At 42.9% G+C, this 23,409-nt stretch overlaps 1 protein-coding gene across 1 annotated transcript; it reads right to left on the reverse strand.

Moving 5' to 3' along the window:
* Window positions 1-1,451: 1,451 nt before the first annotated feature.
* On the reverse strand, window positions 1,452-21,739 carry LOC311104129 (putative short-chain dehydrogenase/reductase family 42E member 2; the record flags this gene model as incomplete). Its single annotated transcript, XM_084145803.1, has 11 exons — window positions 1,452-1,694; window positions 13,024-13,097; window positions 13,317-13,380; window positions 13,475-13,540; window positions 13,900-14,037; window positions 14,674-14,756; window positions 17,625-17,700; window positions 18,938-19,056; window positions 19,660-19,717; window positions 20,322-20,417; window positions 21,272-21,739. 11 exons carry the CDS (start codon window positions 21,737-21,739, stop codon window positions 1,452-1,454), a joined length of 1,485 nt encoding a protein of 494 aa, XP_084001929.1.
* Window positions 21,740-23,409: the final 1,670 nt, after the last annotated feature.

The raw sequence follows: 23,409 nt of genomic DNA on the forward strand, positions 1-23,409 counted from the left end.
AAGAGGCTCTGTTGCGCCTTCTTCACCACACTGTCTGCGTGGGTGGACCATTTCAGTTTGTCAGTGACGTGTACGCCAAGGAACTTGAAGCTTTCTACCTTCTCCACTGCGGTCCCGTCGATGTGGATGGGGGGTGCACCCTCTGCTGTTTCCTGAAGGTTAGGGTTAGGTTTAAAATCAGATTTTATGACTTTCTGTCCCATTGTCACAAAAACAACAAACAGTTGTGTTTAGTAAGGCTTTATTCCGTTCATGTCATTCAGCAAAACATATTATTTAATAACTGGTTTATCATATTGCAATATTTGAATTGAAGAAAAATGGAAGAGCACTGGGAGCAATTAAATATTTATCAGATACACACCATAAACATAAAAACGATTCTTAATACAAAATAGTAATTGGCATTCAACATGGAAAGGCTTTCTCTTTTTTCCAAAAGCTTATAAAATGACTATGACTGGTTGATTAAATCCTACAGACTAAATGTGAATCACAACAAATCCCTCACCAAAGTAGATGAGGAGGGAAGCATGCATTATTATGAATGACAATCAACATGTTTATATATATATCTTTTTTTTAAAGGGTGGCTATTTAAAGAATCTCAAATATAATATTTATTTTGATTTGTGTAACACTTTTTTGGTTACTATTTGATTCCATAGGTGTTATTTCATAGTTTTGATGTCTTCACTATTATTCTACAACATAAAAAATGTGTAATGAGTAGGTGTGTCCAAACCTTTGACTGGTAGTGCATATATCAATCAATGCAAAGATGAATTATTTTTACTAAAACTTCAGTTTTCACTTCAGTCCAACAAAATGTTTAATTCCTAATTTCACAGAAAGTCATACCATGTAGTAGCCTAATACTTTGGGAGTCTGGTATGACGTACACCTACACACACCTAAACAAAACTACTTAAAAAATCAAAATACGTTTAAGGAATGGTCAATAGGTTTATGACCATATTAAAGCACTGTCCTGTATTCACATTATGATTCTCTGGTTCAATATAAGAACCTCTTTCTCAAGAAAATAACCCCATATATATGATACACTCCACCCTATGGAAGGCAATAGAGTTTGAACAAAGCACCATATTATTTCAACATATTCTACATACTACACATTTTATCATCATCCATCTACAGCCCTAGTTAACTGTACTATAACATGATATACCATGACAAACATTATAGAAGGACGGAGTTGCTAGCATTAGGTCAACCGTATGTGGTATATTAATGTGGTCTTCTATGTGTATCTGGATGTGCACTATGCATGCTTTCTATCATTGCTTTTAGCTTGGCGTAAGGCCAAGACCATAGGTATCCGGGAAAGGCGGATAACAAATGAAACGTATTAGTGAGTGTATTAGCTGTGTTAAGATTTAGGCTGGGTCTTAGTGGGCTGTTATTTGAGTTTTAGCCACAGTAGCTGCCTAGTGTTCCCAGAGACAGGAGCAAAGCAGGAGGACAGCCAGGCTGAACCCCAAAACCAGCAGAAGGACCAGGAGCAGGGGAACAGTCCGAGAGGGGCCTAGGAGGGAGGGCCTGGAGCGGGATGGTCGGGACCGTATGTACTGGTCCACTGAGTCCCTCAGGCTGTAGCGTCTGGGGCAGTAGCCCAGGTCTCGACGGGCCTTCTCGATCTTGAAGGTGTGGCTCACTGCAATGTTCCTCACCTGGGAGGATGGAGAGAAGATTCAGGGAAATGGTAGCCAGGTACCTGACTGTTTCTGCATTCAACAAAGTTAACTGTCTTGGTTGTTAAGACAATGACCTGTTGGTTAAAGCAGAAACAGACTGCCACCCAACACCCAGTTAAAGGAAATAGAGTTATACAAGCTGTTTAGGAGAAGAGTGTTAGTGGTCTGTACTGTGCCCCTGTCTCTAGCCCCCACCTCCTTGCCAAGAAGGCAGCTTAAGAAACTCAACAGCACTCCTCCACTCATGCCCAATCAGGGTGTACTGAGATGGGCATAGTGCTCAGTACTGCCTGGGAGGCAGGTTAGGAGCACTGGAGCTTCAAGGGGGTTAGACTCCATGCTAATGGATTTGAATAACCTCAGTTTACCAACATCCTGCCGCCTCCTGTGTGACGGATGTCTCTCTGGTCCCTATATCCCCTTACCGCACGGAGGATACGATGTCTGCATGGAAAATACCTGTAGTGACAGAAGCTCTCAGACAAACCCGGTGGCTCAGTGTAACGTGTAACAGAGATTCAGCAAATATACTATTGTCTCTTTGGGGAAAATCCATTTGAATTAAATCACTTTTTGACAGCACCCCTTTTGATGTGAATGAAACCTTCCATACATATTTGCCCATTGTAGAAGTGCTCAGAAAGGGACTTTTTGAACCTGAATGTCAAAATATATGAAAGTGCTCAAAGTTGACCCCTTTTGCATAGCCCACCATACCATGAGACATCCATGTCCTCATCACTGGAAAATATAAATGGTTGAGATTGATATAATTTAAAAGCTTATGAACAGGGTTTCAAACTATTTAATAATTTATTGAAAAAATGTTTTTTAATAAAGATTGTACTTTTTAACCATTAACGTCAATTGTCTAAGAATGCGTAAACTTCAATTATTTTAATATTTGCATATGTTGTGGCTTAGACCCTATTTTACATAATCTGAGGTTTTTGTGTTGTGCCCACTGTTGGTTGAGACACATGCTCGTGAATACAGGGTGGGTGTCATGTTTTGGCTGATAGATTTCAATTTTCAAATGGTACCACAAAGATGGTTGGAGGTCCAGACATAAGAGAATGTTGACTTGGATGGGAATATGTGTTGTTTTAAATTATACTGTCAATCCTCCATAGGAAACATATTGAAATCATAGAAATATAGATAATAGAATAGACATTACCATTTAAATTGACATTCAATGGCGGGTGGACCAGCTGCCATCTTTGTGGTATTAATAAGAAGTTAAAATTTCAATTAAATTGACATTTCAATGGTGTACCAGATCAATTGCAGTGGTCTGAAGGGATAGGTCCATTCTATGAATTCTATCTGAAGGGATAGGTCCATTCTATGAATTATATTTCTATGATTGAAATGACACCCACCTTTTTATTCAAGAGTATATTGTGTCTTAACTGATGGTGGGCACAAGACAAAAACCTTAAATGATGTAAAATAGGGTCTAAGCTACAACATCTGCAAATATGAAAAAAGTATTTGTTTTGATTAAAAACTATATCAACCGTTTATCTTTTCCAGTGATGAAGACATGGATGTCTCATGGTATGGTGGGGTATGCAAAAGGATCAAACTTTGAGCACTTTTACACTATATATACAAAAGTATGTGGACACCCCTTCAAATTAGTGGATTCGGCTATTTCAGCCACACCCATTGCTGACAGGTGTATAAAATCGAGCACACAGCCTTGCAATCTCCATAGACAAACATTGGCAGTAGAATGGCCTTACTGAAGAGCTCAGTGACTTTCAACGTGGCACCGTCACAGGATGCCACCTTTCCAATAAGTCAGTTCGTCAAATTTCTGCCCTGCTAGAGCTGCCCTGGTCAACTGTAAATACTGTTAGTGTGAAATGGAAACGTCTAGGAACAACAACGGCTCAGCCGCGAAGTGGTAGGCCACACAAGCTCACAGAACGGGACCGCCAAGTGCTGAAGTGTGTAGCGCGTAAAAATTGTCTGTCCTCGGTTGCAACACTCACTATCGAGTTCAAACTGCCTCTGGAAGCAACGTCAGCACAATAACTATTCGTCGGGAACTTCATGAAATGGGTTTCCATGGCCGAGCAGCTGCACACAAGCCTAAGATCACCATGCGCAATGCCAAGTGTCGGCTGGAGTGGTGTAAAGCTCGCCGCTATTGGACTCTGGAGCAGTGGAAAAGCATTCTTTGGAGTGATGAATCACGCTTCACCATCTGGCAGTCCAAAGGACGAATCTGGGTTTGGCGGATGCCAGAAGAACGCTGCCAATGCATAGTGACAACTGTAAAGTTAGGTGGAGGAGGAATAATGGTCTGGGGCTGTTTTTCATGGTTTGGGCTAGGCCCCTTAGTTCCAGTGAAGGGAAATCTTAACGCTACAGCATACAATGACATTCTAGACGATTCTGTGCTTCCAACTTTGTGGCAACAGTTTGGGGAGGGGCCTTTCCTGTTTCAGCATGACAATGCCCCCGTGCACAAAGCAAGGTTCATACAGAAATGGTTTGTCGAGATCGGTGTGGAAGAACTTGACTGGCCTGCACAGAGCCCTGACCTCAACCCCATTGAACACCTTTGGGATGAATTGGAACGCCGACTGCGAGCCAGGCCTAATTGCCCAACATCAGCACCCGACCTCACTAATGCTCTTGTGGCTGAATGGAAGCAAGTCCCCACAGCAATGTTTCAATGTAACTTTTGGTCATGTAGTGTATCTCTTGAATGTTTTGGTATTCAGGTATAAAAAGTCACTTTCTGACCACTTCTTCCGTGGGCAAACTTATGGAAAGTTTTGATAAAAACAAAAGGAATGCTGTCAAAAAATGATTGAATTCAAATGGATTTACCCTTTAGAGACTTAGCATGTATGTCTCTCTGTACACCTGTCTGTATCTGACGGACCACTGACTGCTGTCTCTTGTTAGCCCAGCAACAGGACCGTTGAGCAGAGTAGTGATGTTGTCCAGTAATGTTTCAGGTTAGGAGATAACCCTAAAGCAAGGGAGCCAGTTGGAATTGAGCCTGCACTGAGGTCAGTTCCTGTGTCCCCAGTGTTGATCTTCCACAGATCTAGGATCAAATTACCTTACCGTAAGTCACAGACAATCCTAGGTGGAGGAAAATAATGTCTGACCCTGGATCAGTGATTAGGGGGCAACTTCTCCCTACTCCATCCCACCCTTCCAAGAGAAATACACACAGCAGGCCACTATTTTATTCACAGGACAATTATCGATCTCCCGGTGGCAGCCGCCAGAATGTCTGACTGAAGCAGCTCCTGGACCAGCAGCCATGTGGGCACGGCTTTGGTTTCTGTCTCATCACACATTCATGAAGTAATGCCTTCCTGGGTACGACAGATAGCAGCTCCTACTACAAACAGCTCCTCGGGCCCTCCTCAGTGCCAGGGCAGCATGTATGCAATACTACTGCCATCAGTCACCTTCTCCATACATGGCTGCTTTCCATTCCAAAAACATATCTCCTACCTTCATTTCTACCTCCTTTTATAGACCTTGAAAGGCCTGAGATGTGTGGCATCAGACCTGGGTTCAAATACTATTTCAACTATCTCAGTTACTTTCACATACATTCGAAGTAAGTATTCAGATGTATTTTATTTGAAAAGACAAGTAATTTAACATTTTAATATATTTGAAAATAAAACATTGTATAAAACATTAGGAACACCTTCCTAATTATTGCCCTTTTACCCTCAGAACAGCCTCAATTCATCGGGGCATGGACTACAAGGTGTCAAAAGCGTTCCACAGGAATGCTGGCCCATGTTGACTCCAATGCTTCCCACAGTTGTGTCAAGTTGGCTGGATTTCCTTTGGGTGGTGGACCATTCTTGGTACACACGGGAAACTATTGAGCGTGAAAAACCCAACAGCGTTGCAGTTCTTGACACACTTAAATCGGTGCGGCTGGCACCTACTACCATACCCACCCCGTTCAAAGGCACAAATCTTTTGTCTTGCCCATTCACCCTCTGAACGGCATACATACACAATACGTCTCAATTATCTCAAGGCTTTAAAATCCTTCTTTAACCTATCTCCTTCATCAACACTGATTGTGACATCAATAAGAGATCATAGTTTTCACCTGGATTCCCCTGGTCAGTCTATGTCATGGAAAGAGCAGGTGTTCCTAATGTTTTGTACACTCAGTGTACACTTGGAAAGTATACAAAAATTAAAATACACTGACTCAAATACACTCCCATGCGTTTAACCCAGGTATTTGAAAGAAGTATTTGAAAATCCTTTAAAATACAATTTGGTTGACTATTTGGTTTTTTACAAATAACCATTCAAATACTCAAATAAAAGTACTTGTTTTGCGCTGGCATTGCAAGTACCATGCTATACCAACTGAGCTACACGGAACAAGGGTAGAAGGAGGGTGCTTTTTGAATTGCAACGCAATAGGACTGTATTAGCTGTGACTTTGGATAATCAGTTACTCCTACCTTTCATTCAGACAATGGGTTAATCAGAGAAGAACAAGTTGACCTAGCATTAAGCACACATAGAGAAATAAAGGTGCCCATACATTTTTGGCAGTTATTGCTGTTTGCAGTAACAGATTGACTTTTTCCAACTGCATCGCAATGGTCTTGTCAGTTCCTTTCCTGACTGCATCTCAATGGTCTCGTCAATTCCTTTCCTGAATGCATCTCAATGGTCTCGTCAGTTCCTCTCCTGACTGCATCTCAATGGTCTCATCAGTACCTCTCCTGGCAAACGGTGTAAAGAAGCATCCCCCCTCCATCTACCAATGCCTAAAGCTGTGAATTCATTAAATGTCTCATTTTGAATAACCCTGATCCATAATATACAGTATGTATAAGAGATTGGATCAGGAAGGAAGGGGGGTCGGTGCGCCTGGAAAATACTTCCCCTAATGAAATCTGTCTGCAGATCTGGCTGAAGGGGCCTCCGTGAGACTTAAACAAGAATCTAATGAAGGATCTAGTAACCCATTTACATTACATTTACGTCATTTAGCAGACGCTCTTATCCAGAGCGACTTACATTATTTATTTTTTCATACCCCCTGTGGGAATCGAACCCACAACCCTGGCGTTGCAAACACCATGCTCTATCAACTGAGCTACATCCCTGCCGGCCATTCCCTCCCCTACCCTGGACGACGCTGGGCCAATTGCGCGCCGCCCCATGGGTCTCCCGGTCACGACCGGCTACGACAGAGCCTGGATTCGAACCAGGATCTCTAGTGGAACAGCTAGCACTGCGATGCAGTGCCTTAGACCACTGCGCCACTCAGGAGACGCAGTGGTCTAAGCCCCCCTTAACCCAAACATGCACGCACGCACACACACACACACACACACACACACACACACACAACACTGTCTGTGTGCTGGGTCATTCCACCAATTAGGTGCGTTTTGAGTAATGTAAATATATATATACAGTCGTGGTCAAATGTTATGAGAATGACACAAGTATTGGTCTTCACAAAGTTCGCTGCTTCAGTGTTATGAGATATTTTTGTCAGATGTTACTATGGTATACTGAAGTATAATTACAAGCATTCATAAGTGTCAAAGGCTTTTATTGACAATTACATTAAGTTTATGCAAAGAGTCAATATTTGCAGTGTTGACCCTTCTTTTTCAAGATCTCTGCAATCCGCCCTGGCATGCTGTCAATTAACTTCTGGGCCAGATCCTGACTGATGGCAGCCCATTCTTGCATAATCAATGCTTGAAGTTTGGTTTGTCAGAATTTGTGGGTTTTTGTTTGTCCACCCGCCTCTTGAGGATCGACCACAAGTTCTCAATGGGATTAAGGTCTGGGGAGTTTCCTGGCCATGGACCCAAAATTTAGATGTTTTGTTCCCAGAGCCACTTAGTTATCACTTTTGCCTTATGGCAAGGTGCTCCATCATGCTGGAAAAGGCATTGGTCGTCACCAAACTGTTCTTGGATGGTTGGGAGAAGTTGCTCTCGGAGGATGTGTTGGTACCATTCTTTATTCATGGCTGTGTTCTTAGGCAAAATTGTGAGTGAGCCCACTCCCTTGGCTGAGAAGCAACCCCCACATGAATGGTCTCAGGATGCTTTACTGTTGGCATGACACAGGACTGATGGTAGCGCTCACCTTGTCTTGTCTTGTCAAGGTGTTTTCCGGATGCCCCAAACAATCGGAAAGGGGATTCATCAGAGAAAAGTACTTTACCCCAGTCCTCAGCAGTCCAATCCCTGTACCTTTTGCAGAATATCAGTCTGTCCCTGATGTTTTTCCTGGAGAGAAGTGGCTTCTTTGCTGCCCTTCTTGACACCAGGCCATCCTCCAAAAGTCTTCGCCTCACTGTGCGTGCAGATGCACTCACACCTGCCTGCTGCCATTCCTGAGCAAGCTCTGCACTGGTGGTGCCCCGATCCCGCAGCTGAATCAACTTTAGGAGACGGTCCTGGCACTTGCTGGACGTTCTTGGGCGCCCTGACGCCTTCTTCACAACAAGTGGCTTCTTTGCTGCCCTTCTTGACACCAGGCCATCCTCCAGGCCATCCTCCAAAAGTCTTCACCTCACTGTGCGTGCAGATGCACTCACACCTGCCTGCTGCCATTCCTGAGCAAGCTCTGCACTGGTGGTGCCCCGATCCCGCAGTTGTTGATGATCCGATAAATGGTTAATTTAGGTGCAATCTTACTAGCAGCAATATCCTTGCCTGTGAAGCCCTTTTTGTGCAAAGCAATGATGACGGCACGTGTTTCCTTGCAGGTAACCATGGCTAACAGAGGAAGAACAATGATTTCAAGCACCACCCTCCTTTTAAAGCTTCCAGTCTGTTATTCTAACTCAATCAGCATGACAGAGTGATCTCCAGCCTTGTCCTCGTCAACACTCTCACCTGTGTTAACGAGAGAATCACTGACGTCATGGCAGCTGGTCCTTTTGTGGCAGGGCTGAAATGCAGTGGAAATGTTTTTTGGGGATTAAGTTAATTTTCATGGCACAGAGGGACTTTGCAATTAATTGCAATTCATCTGATCACTCTTCATGACATTCTGGAGTATATGCAAATTGCCATCATCAAAACTGAGACAGCAGACTTTGTGAAAATTAGTATTTGTGTCATTCTCAAAACTTTTGACCACGACTGTATTTCACCAGATTTTAACATTCTGTCATAAAGAGCACATGTTCAACTTAAAAAACATGTTTCCCATCTCAAGAGGTTCAATAAAAAAATGACTATAGTAAGTGCCTATTAAGCGCTAAATAAAGTAACAGGGTTGACGACTTGTGACAGGGGGAATGGATGCTTGTTGTGTGCAACAGGGAGGGGCAATTGAATGCAAGCTTCACAATGTATTTATTTATTATTAAAACATTTCTAGCCTGTCTATCTATGGGTAACAAGGTTGACGTGTTCATGCTCAACCCGCTCAGTGTTCCACCACAAAACACTAGAAAATGGCCAAAAAGAATAGAACCAGCTCACCTGATTTTACACTATGATTTGACTATTAGATGTTCAATGTTTATTTTTAAAAAGTTTTTTAAAAATGAATTGTTTCACCATATTAAATCGAAAGTGCAGTTCACGTAACAGGGTTGACCTTAAAATGAGGGTTAGGATTTATTTTACCTTAAAATGGATCACTAATCACATGAATAAATAATAATCTTCAGAAATGACTTTGTCAAAGCAACAAAATAACTAGGGCTTTACAATGATGGTGAAAACTTGGATAAATGTGTGTTAAAATATTCATAGAAGACACAGAGGATGTACAGAGGGATATGTCCAAATGCAGAATTGTAGCACTTTAGCAAGTCTTTATTCATATACAAATTTATTGAATTTTCCATGTGGTCTATATTAAAGGGCACTTCATTTAATATAAAAGGATTTCCAATTTGTGCACAATTTCTACTTAAAATATCAAAGGCACTCATTTTGTGGAAGACCCTGCCACCGTGGCCCAGTGGGGTTCTGACACTGACTGAGACATGTCACCATGACCCAGAATGCAACACTTCAGAACTTTAGAACTCAAACAGAGTGAAAGGTCTAAGTAAATGCTTGGGAAAATTCAAAATGTTCTCCCTTCCGTGTGTTTGCTCTTTGTATCGAGCATGTGACAGGAAAGAGACTCTTAGACTGTTACACTTAATGAATACACTGAATATATGCAACACTGGAAAACATGGCATATTTCTCAACAACGTTTTCTTGCAAGTGTGGTGAGGAAGGTTGGTACTCACATCAGTGCTTGGCTGCAATGTAAAACAGCTTAGGAGAAAGGAGGAAAGAAGAAGAAAGTGTAGAAAGGAGGAGTTAAAATGGGAAGAGGGAAGAGGGGTTAGGTGTAGAAAGTGCTATGAAGGTAGGTAGGTAAGTAGGTAGGTAGGCCAAGACCAAAGAGCTCTCCAAGGATGTCAGGGTCAAGATTGTAGACCTACACAAGGCTGGAATGGGCTACAAGACCATCGCCAAGCAGCTTGGTGAGAAGGTGACAACAGTTGGTGCGATTATTCACAAATGGAAGAAACACAAAAGAACTGTCAATCTCCCTCGGCCTGGGGCTCCATGCAAGATCTCACCTCGTGGAGTTGCAATGATCATGAGAACGTTGAGGAATCAGCCCAGAACTACACGGGAGGATCTTGTCAATGATCTCAAGGCAGCTGGGACCATAGTCACCAAGAAAACAATTGGTAACACAATACGCCGTGAAGGACTGAAATCCTGCAGCGCCCGCAAGGTCCCCCTGCTCAAGAAAGCACATATACAGGCCTGTCTGAAGTTTGCCAATGAACATCTGAATGATTCAGAGGAGAACTGGGTGAAAGTGTTGTGGTCAGATGAGACCAAAATCGAGCTCTTTGGCATCAACTCAACTCGCCGTGTTTGGAGGAGGAGGAATGCTGCCTATGACCCCAAGAACACCATCCCCACCGTCAAACATGGAGGTGGAAACATTATGCTTTGGGGGTGTTTTTCTGCTAAGGGGACAGGACAACTTCACCGCATCAAAGGGACGATGGACGGGGCCATGTACCGTCAAATCTTGGGTGAGAACCTCCTTCCCTCAGCCAGGGCATTGAAAATGGGTCGCGGATGGGTATTCCAGCATGACAATGACCCAAAACACACGGCCAAGGCAACAAAGGAGTGGCTCAAGAAGAAGCACATTAAGGTCCTGGAGTGGCCTAGCCAGTCTCCTGACCTTAATCGCATAGAAAATCTGTGGAGGGAGCTGAAGGTTCGAGTTGCCAAACGTCAGCCTCGAAACCTTAATGACTTGGAGAAGATCTGCAAAGAGGAGTGGAACAAAATCCCTCCTGAGATGTGTGCAAACCTGGTGGCCAACTACAAGAAATGTCTGACCTCTGTGATTGCCAACAAGGGTTTTTCCACCAAGTACTAAGTCATGTTTTGCAGAGGGGTCAAATACTTATTTCCCTCATTAAAATGCAAATCAATTTATAACATTTTTGACATGCGTTTTTCTGGATTTTTTTGTTGTTATTCTGTCTCTCACTGTTCAAATAAACCTACCATTAAAATGATAGACTGATCATGTCTTTGTCAGTGGGCAAACGTACAAAATCAGCAGGGGATCAAATACTTTTTTCCCTCACTGTAGGTACAGTAGATACGTAGGTAAGTTGTAGATAGGTACTGTAGATACAGTGGGGAAAAAAAGTATTTAGTCAGCCACCAATTGTGCAAGTTCTCACACTTAAAACGATGAGAGAGGCCTGTAATTTTCATCATAGGTACACGTCAACTATGACAGACAAATTGAGAATTTATTTTCCAGAAAATCACATTGTAGGATTTTTAATGAATTTATTTGCAAATTATGGTGGAAAATAAGTATTTGGTCACCTACAAACAAGCAAGATTTCTGGCTCTCACAGACCTGTAACTTCTTCTTTAAGAGGCTCCTCTGTCCTCCACTTGTTACCTGTATTAATGGCACCTGTTTGAACTTGTTATCAGTATAAAAGACACCTGTCCACAACCTCAAACAGTCACACTCCAAACTCCACTATGGCCAAGACCAAAGAGCTGTCAAAGGACACCAGAAACAAAATTGTAGACCTGCACCAGGCTGGGAAGACTGAATCTGCAATAGGTAAGCAGCTTGGTTTGAAGAAATCAACTGTGGGAGCAATTATTAGGAAATGGAAGACATACAAGACCACTGATAATCTCCCTCGATCTGGGGCTCCACGCAAGATCTCACCCCATGGGGTCAATATGATCACAAGAACGGTGAGCAAAAATCCCAGAACCACACGGGGGGACCTAGTGAATGACCTGCAGAGAGCTGGGACCAAAGTAACAAAGCCTACCATCAGTAACACACTTCGCCGCCAGGGACTCAAATCCTGCAGTGCAAGACGTGTCCCCCTGCTTAAGCCAGTACATGTCCAGGCCCGTCTGAAGTTTGCTAGAGTGCATTTGGATGATCCAGAAGAGGATTGGGAGAATGTCATATGGTCAGATGAAACCAAAATATAACTTTTTGGTAAAAACTCAACTCGTCGTGTTTGGAGGACAAAGAATGCTGAGTTGCATCCAAAGAACACCATACCTACTGTGAAGCATGGGGGTGGAAACATCATGCTTTGGGGATGTTTTTCTGCAAAGGGACCAGGACGACTGATCCGTGTAAAGGAAAGAATGAATGGGGCCATGTATTGTGAGATTTTTTGTGAAAACCTCCTTCCATCAGCAAGGGCATTGAAGATGAAACGTGGCTGGGTCTTTCAGCATGACAATGATCCCAAACACACCGCCCGGGCAACGAAGGAGTGGCTTCGTAAGAAGCATTTAAATGTCCTGGAGTGGCCTAGCCAGCCTCCAGATCTCAACCCCATAGAAAATCTTTGGAGGGAGTTGAAAGTCTGTGTTGCCCAGCAACAGCCCCAAAACATCACTGCTCTAGAGGAGATCTGCATGGAGGAATGGGCCAAAATACCAGCAACAGTGTGTGAAAACCTTGTGAAGACTTACAGAAAATGTTTGACCTGTGTCATTGCCAACAAAGGGTATATAACAAAGTATTGAGAAACTTTTGTTATTGACCAAATACTTATTTTCCACCATAATTTGCAAATAAATTCATTAAAAATCCTACAATGTGATTTTCATGATTTTTTTTCTTCATTTTGTCTGTCATAGTTGACGTGTACCTATGATGAAAATTACAGGCCTCTCTCATCTTTTTAAGTGGGAGAACTTGCACAATTGGTGGCTGACTAAATACTTTTTTTCCCCACTGGGTATTCCAGCATGCTTACCTCATTTCTGGTGAAGAGCAGAGGGATCTCCACTATTGGCCTCAGAGCCAGGTGTAAACATTCCATCAGAATGGCTGTGAAATACACACCTTGGATGAGGAAGGAAGACAGCAGTGTGGCAAGTCTGAGCTATGAGCAGCGTACTATTACAACAGTTTGACAAGTATGAAACTGGTGTGTATCCTGACAGAGTGTGGCTGGTGTTGGGCATGATCAGCGTACTGTTACAGCAGTGTGGGTACTTGTGTGCTTGCGTGTGTGTGTGTGCATGCGTGCCCGTTTGTGTCTCCTACCTGCTGTATAGACCAGTGAGACAGGCAGGTGTATCAACGGTCGGCTGTACCCCAGCTTCTCAAACTAGAGAGGAGGGGAAAGACAGAGAGGATATCAAAGACCAAGACAAGATAAACTATATGTGTTAATCACCCAAAGAATATTTAGAGTTACTCACCAGTGGTGTTAACCATTCAAACAGGTTGACAGATTCCCCGTCATTGATGAAGTAGGCCTGTCCACTCTGGGGGAGAAAGGTTGATATTACTATGTATACACACACCCTCTCCCATCCCCTCCAAAACACACACACACACACACCCTCTACCCCAAACACACACACACACCCTCCCCCCAAACACACACACACACACACCCTCTACCCCAAACACACACACACACCCTCCCCCCAAACACACACACACCCTCCCCCCAAACACACACACACAGGCCTAAATATGTACAATGTGTACAAATGCCAACTGAAGGTAGAACAAAGAAGTGGTCTATAGTATAAATCAAATTATAGATCATGTAATAACAGTCCTTTGTAAAGTCTTCCTTTAGTGCTCCGATGGAGATGGTGAGTAGTAGTAAACTCACAGCCACACAGTTCCTCTTGGGTGTGAGGCTTTCGGCAGCCAGTACGTGGGCCAACACCAGGTTGTCCACATGGACCCAGTTCATCTTGGCCTGGCGGTTCCCAAAGCTGAAACTGAACAACCGCCGCTCCACATTCACCTGGGGAGAGAGAGAAGGAGAAGTGGAGAGAGAGAGAGAGACGGAGGGTGGGGGCGGGATAATCAGACTGAATTCAGGTTAGACTGTATTGTTGTGCTGAGAGTATGTCTGTTCTCATATGAGTGTGTTTGTGGTTGTGTACGTGTGTCAGGGCATGCATGGGTTCGTGTGTGTACAATGGTCTGACAGTGAGTGAGGGGAGAGGTAAACTGTATTAGGGGAAGAAAGATTAAAGAGCCTCTAAGCAGCTTGCCCCATAGTGAACCGAGAACCGCAGCATCCCAGCCCTGTTCTACCCAGCCCAGCTTCCCTTCATTCTCCCCAGGGGAGAGAGAGAGGGGTGAAACAGGATACCTTAAGATGATCCATTAATAATATATCCTCACCAGGTACACATTCTGCCAGCCAAGGATCTAAACCCTAACAATGTACTGGCAGAGAACCTCTATACCCAATAGAAGGGCAATGAGACTGGGCTGTCATTTTATTGTGCCACCCACAATTAAATAGTACACAGATATTTATCTCTATGGTGCCGCTATCTTGAATGGAAAGTGATAAATCAGGTGGAATGTAGGGCTATGTCAGTTATTTTCATTGTGATTATATGTGGTAGTTAGGTGGACGGACACTCACCATAACCCTGTGTAGGTGTCGTCTCTCTTCTGGCCCGTAGATGCCTGAGGGTCTCAGGACACAGGTCCGCAAGAGACCCCCACCTTTACAGGAGAGAATGGCATTGAATAATGATTTCTTTTTGGCAAAACTGAAAGTTTGTTACAAATGAGTTACTCCACTGTGTAATTACTTGTAATTGAGTGTAGAAATGTAAATTCCATGTCACTGCAAGGTAGTGTACTGTGCAAATGTATGTAGGTTATTGTAATACTGTATGTAGGTAGTAGTAATAGCTCATCAACATATATAATATGTTAACCTTTGCTTCAACCTGAACCAAGCTTCCAGTGTTAATATATTTCCTCTACATCCCCTCTTAATAAATGCATGAATGGTCCAGTAGGGTATATAATGACATAGCGCCATGCTCCTAGCTTAATTTAATGTTGCACTATGCAGAAATCCACTCTGCCATTTCCTGGTTGCTAAAATTCAAATAGTTTGCCTAATTTCAGTTTATGTGACCAAATAAGATAGTATAGTGTAGAGAATCATTGTACCATCTAAACCGCTGTGAAATATAATTTCCATAACCAAAAATATTGTTGTTTCAGCTGTTTGACCAAAGTAAAAGATGCAAAAACTAAACTTAAGAACAGGAAGCATAAAAATAGCGCACATAGAACAGCTCTAAAAATCACTGGAATCACACTAATGTAGTAAGATCATTCCTACACACCTTTGAGAGAGATGAACTGTACATGGGTTTACGTTAATGGATACATTGTGTGTGTGTGTGTGTGTGTGTGTGTGTGTGTATCAATGTATCCTGTGATTCTGACTGTCAGTTTTACAGTAAGTATGTACACTACCAGTCAAAAGTTTGGACACACCTTTTTCTATATTTTTACTATTTTCTACATTGTAGAATAATAGTGAAGACATCAACATTATGAAATAACACATATGGAATCATGTAGTAACCAAAAAAGTGTTAAACAAATATTATATTTGAGATTCTTCAAATAGCCACCCTTTGCCTTGATGACAGCTTTGCACACTCTTGGCATTCTCTTAATCAGCTTCATGAGGTAGTCACCTGGAATGCATTTCAATTAACAGGTGTGCCTTGTTAAAAGTTAATTTGTGGAATTTACTTCCATCTTAATGTGTTTGAGCCAATCAGTTGTGTTGTGACAAGGTAGGGGTGGTATACAGAACATAGCCCTATTTGGTAAAAGACCAAGTCCATATTATGGCAAGAACAGCTCAAATAAGCAAAGAGAAACGACAGTCCATCATTACTTTAAGACATGAAGGTCAGTCAATTTTGGAACAATTCAAGAACTTTGAAAGTGTCTTCAAATGCAGTCGCAAAAACCATCAAGCGCTATGATGAAACTGGCTCTCATGAGGACCGCCACAGGAATGGAAGACCCAGAGTTACCTCTGCTGCAGTGGATAAGTTCATTAGAGTTACCAGCCTCAGAAATTGCAGCCCAAATAAATGCGTCACAGAGTTCATGTAACATACACATCTCAACATCAACTGTTCAGAGGCGACTGTGTGAATCAGGCCTTCATGGTTGAATTGCTGCAAAGAAACCACTACTAAAGCAAACCAATAAGAAGAAGAGACCAGTTTCTTGGGCCAAGAAACACGAGCAATGGACATTAGGCCAGTGGAAATGTGTCCTTTGGTCTGGAGTCCAAATTTGAGATTTTTGGTTCAAACTGCCATGTCTTTGTGAGACGCAGTGTGGGTGAACGGATGATCTCCACATGTGTATTTCCCACCTTAAAGCACGAAGGAGGAGGTGTTATGGTGTGGGGGTGCTTTGCTGGTGACACTGTCTGTGATTTATTTAGAATTCAAGGCACACTTAACCAGCATGGCTACCACAGCATTCTGCAGCGATACGCCATCCCATTTGGTTTGGGCTTAGTGGGACTATCATTTGTTTTTCAACAGGACAATGACCCAACACACCTCCAGGCAGTGTAAGGGCTATTTTACCAAGAAGGAGAGTGATGGAGTGCTGCATCAGATGACCTGGCCTCCACAATCCCCCGACCTCAACCCAATTGAGATGGTTTGGAATGAGTCTGACGGCAGAGTGAAGGAAAAGCAGCCAACAAATGCTCAGCATATGTGGGAACTCCTTCAAGACTGAACTCCTTCAAGGTGAAGCTGGTTGAGAGAATGCCAAGAGTGTGCAAAGCTGTCATCAAGGCAAAGGGTGACTATTTTAAGAATCTCAAATATAAAATATATTTTGATTTGTTTAACACTTTTTTGGTAACTACATGATTCCATATGTGTTATTTCATAGTTTTGATGTCTTCACTATTATTCTACAATGTAAAAAATTGTAAAAATAAATAAAAACCCTTGAATGAGTAGGTGTGTCCAAACTTTTGACTGGTACTATACGTGACGTGTGTCTGTGATGCATGTCTGTAGTGCATGTCTTGTACTGCTGCTACTAGCTGTGTTTGTCTGTGTGTGTAAGTACATCACTATGTGTGTGTTTGAGACAAAACAGTGTCGGGTGAACACTGCTCTCCAGTCTCAAGTGGCATTGGGCTTTCCAGCTCTAAATTTAACTGGTGTCAGCAGGTCCAGTTGGATTAGGTTGCACGCACATAGAAAGCTTGGTTTCCATGCCAACCTCAGTCACACACACACACACACACACACATGCACACACATGCACACACAAACAGTTTGGCTGTGGATACACACAGCATCCATTCATACACACTGAGAACCATAAGACAATGTCAATGAACTGAACACTCCATTTCCATTTGAGGATATGATGGACGTCTTGATGCTATAAGTAACCCCCATCCTATCACCTCAAGACCATGCCAGACAACGTCACAGTGTCTCTCCCATAGAAATATAATTATATTAATAGATCCAATACTGCATATCTTTATTCTATTTCTAGGGTCTCTCCTACCTTTGAGTGAGCGTCCATTGGCTGTTAGGACCATCTGGTCAGAGATAGATTTGGTCCTGGAGTAGTGGTCTATGTGCTGGGACAGGAGAACGCATCATATCCATTTATATCAATACATGTTTTCTATTATTTCCTAAGAGAGCTATCAGAGGACTTATTTATTGTTACTGCTGCGGCTGAGGAAAGTACAGGTAACTGTCAGAATAAAGGAAACACTTGAGTAAATTAGTTTTACAAAGTATATTGAAAGCAGGTGCTTCCATACAGGTGTGGTTCCTGAGTTAATTAAGCTATTAACATCATGCTTAGGGTCATGTATAAAAATACAGAGTTGTTTTTGATGGCAGTCTCAGACTGAAGTATGTAGCGAATGATAGAGCAGAGGAAGAATTCAGTTTGAGTCATCAGGCAAGCGTTTTCCACAACCATCAACAAAACACCAAAATATGGAAGAATGGTGTCGCATCCCTCCAATAGAGTTCCAGACACTTGTAGAATCTATTCCAAGGCGCATTGAAGCTGTTCTGGCAGCTATTGATGGCCCAACGCCCTATTAATTAAGACATTTTTATGTTGGTGTTTCCTTTATTTTGGCAGTTACCTGTATGTCCTTCAGAAGGGGTTGCAAGATACAGTGGGGAAAAAAAGTATTTAGTCAGCCACCAATTGTGCAAGTTCTCCTCTTGACGTGTACCTATGATGAAAATTACAGGCCTCTCTCATATTTTTAAGTGGGAGAACTTGCACAATTGGTGGCTGACTAAATACTTTTTTTCCCCACTGTAGATGCATGTCAGATGCGTGACACCCATACTGTACACACCACACACACTCACTCTCTCTCACACACACCATGCCAGTCTCAGGTTGACAGGCTTTGAGCCTCTAAGCTATCCTAAACTGTGTAACTCTATTCATGAGGGCCTTCTACAGTCATGCAAAGCCAAGTAAGCTGGAAGGAGCAGCTCTGGTGGAAGATTACATTCATGAGCTTCCTTTATTATCCTGGTTTTGGATGTCATGTACACCATGTCAGCTTCAATCTCAAGGCTTACTGTAAAACATCACATTGCAAAGGTGCCCAGTCCTTTACCCAATAGTACCACATCAATATGAAAAGTCAACTATGAAAAAAGATCATACATTCTATATGCGCAGTAAGTTTAGTTTTCAGAGCAAACAATTATTCTAAACAGACACAGCAAAGCTAGCCTGGGTAAAGCAGACAGAATACTGCACTCACTAGCATTCAGTCTGGTTTACCCAGGCTACAGTAAAGCTGCTCCTCATGGGGACATCCTGTTCTTACTCACCATGTCCAGGGGCACACAGGGCAATGAGTCCTCGTCGCCCTCCTCTATGGGTTTGCCAGCAAACGTCACGTTGATCGTACTGGTGTAGACCAGCCTGGTGATACCCTTCTCCACACACACTGAAACCAGCACACACACAGACATGGTTATCATTGGGCCAAGTCGTTTCATTTTGAAGTCGTTGGATTGAAAACACCATTGAATTTTCTAAACCTGGGTCATCGGCATGACTTAAAAGCCTATTAGCCCACTGAGCTCAAGCCTAGTCAATAGCTCTGGGAGCTAATACAAGTCTTTAGGTCTCGGACAAAGAGACTGTTCTACACCACCTCCAACTACATTTAGCAGGCATTATATGGCTACTCATATATGGCTGTACCATTACACTGCACCCCATTAGAAGCCCTTCAACAGGTCTCTTCCACTATTTCATCATAGGGGCCAAATGTTTACACATTATTGCGCAGGAGGGCCAAACATTTCCCACCTCCTAGAACGTCTTGGGCTTATATAAATTCAGTTACATACAGTATGTTGTGCAAAGATAATAATGTATGTAATGTAAAGAATGTGTTGTTAATCTAAAGAATGATCTACCTGTCTGTGTGAGAGGGGAAAGTGATGAGTGTGACACACCGTGGTACAATAGTTGAAGAGTGAGGTGAGGAGGGAGGGGAGGAGGGAGGGGAGAAGGGAGGGGAGGAAGGCGGGGAGCTTGTTACCATTAATGACGTTGTTCGTCCCTCCGACGTTGACCGACTCCACCTGCTCTTTCCTCAGCTGTGAGACACAGAACAGAATAACTTTTTAAAAGAACATTTTAACACTGTATGTGTGGGAACTAATGTGTAATGACACCCTTTATAACGTCACTTCAAAAAGTTAGTAAATCTCCTGCTATATGACCACTACCTTCGGCCTGTCCTTACCCACCCAGCCAAACACCCAGACAAGCTTTCTAAGTTACATAATTATCTCCTAGCTGACTGTAAATATTTCAGAGCGAGGGAGAGAGACTCAGTATCAGGCAGTGTAGCCAGAGAGGGACTAGAGACACAGGTGATACTACAATGTGAACAGATGAGTTTCACTAACAAAGCCTGCATTCTATATGTTATGATTTATCCTACACTGGAATACATAGACAGGCATCAATTCCATCTCTGTCACCCGCCACTCAAGTCGTTGCACTTAAGACAAAAAATGTACATTCTCATGGCACATGTGTCTGGTGTGCGGTCCACATCCTTCATTCTTGGAACAGTGTTACGGGAGACCAGCAACTATGAGTGATCGTTTTTGAATTGTTTACATTCCCAGTCAGCTAAATTAATAAAGAAAGGAGAAGGGTTCAATTCTACCCTCCATCTGTTCAGGCACTCACCTGCTCTGGGCCTGACATCCCATAGGAAGCGGTGTGGAATATACAGTCGACCCCCTCACAGATCTTATACAGAGAATCATAGTCCCGGATATCGCTCTGCAAGGGGAGAAAATCAGTACTATGAAAGACAATAATATGCAGTGTTTATTCCTCTTCCCTATGACTGTACTTCACTGTTATACAGTATGTAATGTAACAGCATGATAAACCATCGGACTCAACTGTCTCATGTTAGAAACAGTCAACCCTTTGTTTTATTCATATTAGAAAGAGCGGCTCTGATATGAGTGTCAGAAAACATTTGACACAATTCATCCAGTCTGCTATGGAGCTCTCCGCCTTCTTTTCACAGTGAACTATCTTGTTGGGTAAGATGACAGCTTGAACATATAATACATGGTATGTCCATAAATTAGGCAATGATTAGTAAGTACAATTAAGGTAAAGTGCCATGAAGGCTGCACCTGAAACCTGAATCAGAGCCCCACCCCCTTCTGTCCTAGTCAACACCTGGCACCCTTAACGAGATCACTTACCTGTGTCTTTATACCTGAACCAAGTATACCCAACCTTATTAGCCCTGTCTACCCTGGGGTATATGAGGAAAAATACTACACTAAAGACACTTGAATTTCAATGTATCCCCCTGATAACACACAGTGTTCTCTCTCTTTACTTTTTCAATTAAGATCTTAACAAACCAAGTGGGGGAATTTCAAGCTAGTAATCATTTAGGTACAATGATTGAAAACAAAAGGAAAGCAACAAAACCCTGCAAAATCCAGGACTGGAGTTGCGTACCCCAACACCATTCCCGGGGTGAATCTTAATTTCCACTTAAGTAAAATGTTTACTTGTCATGCATTGATGACAGTGGGATACTAAGTAAACATTTGAAAGTTGAAAGTTAGGATTTGCCCCGAAGCGACTAGTGTGTCTAGTCTACCTACCTGATGGAAGACAGTGCCGTCTGGAGTATCCCACGGTGGCTTGTGAAGGTCCAGCAGCACCACAGACACTCCCTGGCTGGCCAGAGCACTCCCCAGCCTCAACCCGAAATACCCTGCTCCCCCGGTCACCAGCACCCTGCCTGCCCCCGACACTGCCCCTCTCAAGGCCTGATCATTCACTTCATCCAGGCGGGAGGCTGCACACTCTGGGCTTCTGCACCGGGCACCCACCGCCCCGTTGGCCCTGTGTCGGGTGGCTGGAGTTGGGGTCGAGGTTAGGTCGGGGGCTGGTCGGCTCACCAAGGACTGGAGCTGATGGTTGAGGTGGTGGTTGAGGAGGTGTCCATTGGCCTGTATACGGCACCCAGCACTGCCTGGGTCGGGCAGGGGGACACAGGTGTAGGGCAGCTGCTCCACCTGGCACAGAGAGCCTCCGTTGTCCTTCATACTGGGGCCACACAACTCCATTCAGACTCCTCTTGGGATAGATGAATTCAGAACCCTGTGAGTGACAGGGGGTTCAAATGGTATCATACCTCATCATGACAGCTATTCTCCATAAGATACATGGTAGCCACCTTCATCGGCTATAACTGATAGCATTTTCTTTGCCAATTAATTTACATGACCAGACTATTAAAAAATGAACTAAGAAATACTAATTCATTTGACTGTGTAATCAATAGAGTAAACTACAGGACTAAAACAAGTTTGACTATGTGTCAGTCTGTACAATGAGTCCTCGCGGAAACGCACTGTTGCGCTCGGCGCAGACATCACAGATGCAGACAGACACCATGTGCCATTGTGTATTCGAATGTCAAACTCTAGTTATTTTATCTTAAATGTCACATACACATGAATACTAGTTCCGTGGTACTATATCCTCCACTATACTACACTGATGATTTCCTACGACAAAGTTGCGTTAAAGGTATGGTTTTCTAACATTTACGCAAAGCCTAAATGCGCAGATTGTAAATGTTTTTTTTTCTGTGCAATTATATTGCATATTTTACAACGGTCCTAAAATAAACATACAATATCCCATCAACCTTATGAATAAACCAAAAGATAGGCCTACCCAGTGATGCGCGGATCAGGTTGCCACACTACTTTCCATTGTAAATTATGTCAATAAAAACTACTTACCCTTTCAACGTACTGCCATATCCCTGCTTATGTCCATTGAGTACATATCATTAAAATACCCCCCTTTTTCTATTTTGACACCCCTCAGGTCCCTGCGATCTTCGCTGACAACCTTCGCCTGACAATCACTTGTGGCTTCACCTGGGACTTACCGTAGGGTCTGGATGAAACGCGCATGCCTCTGACTAAAATCATGTTTCACCGCGGCACAGGTACAAAATCAGCAAATCTACAGAATATCTATTTGTCATTCCTCCTCCTCAGACCTCGCCCCTCCCCTAGTCCTGTCTCAACCCTGCACTTCTCAAACCTCTCTAACTCCCATCCAACTCCCCAGCATCCTTGGGCAATTGCTGGCTCAGCTGCTTGCTTCTTGATGAAATGTTAACACTTTAAAGCTGCAATCAGCAGTTGAAACAATAACAAAGATGTTCCCGGCTCCTGTTTCGGTAAAAAGCTGAGGGTCGGGGCTGGAGAAATGTAACCACTCTCAAATTCAGAGACAGAGCTATGGATACAAGGACTGATATCAACATTATAGTTTGATTATGTTTTGAGGCTATATACAGTGGGGGGGAAAAGTGTTTAGTCAGCCACCAATTGTGCAAGTTCTCCCACTTAAAAAGATGAGAGAGGCCTGTAATTTTCATCATAGGTACACGTCAACTATGACAGACAAAATGAGATTTTTTTTCTCCAGAAAATCACATTGTAGGATTTTTTATGAATTTATTTGCAAATTATGGTGGAAAATAAGTATTTGGTCAATAACAAAAGTTTCTCAATACTTTGTTATATACCCTTTGTTGGCAATGACACAGGTCAAACGTTTTCTGTAAGTCTTCACAAGGTTTTCACACACTGTTGCTGGTATTTTGGCCCATTCCTCCATGCAGATCTCCTCTAGAGCAGTGATGTTTTGGGGCTGTCGCTGGGTAACACAGACTTTCAACTCCCTCCAAAGATTTTCTATGGGGTTGAGATCT

The sequence above is a fragment of the Coregonus lavaretus genome (genome assembly GCF_964263955.1).
Source record: "Coregonus lavaretus genome assembly, chromosome: 2".
In the NCBI taxonomy this organism is placed as follows: Eukaryota; Metazoa; Chordata; class Actinopteri; order Salmoniformes; family Salmonidae; genus Coregonus; species Coregonus lavaretus.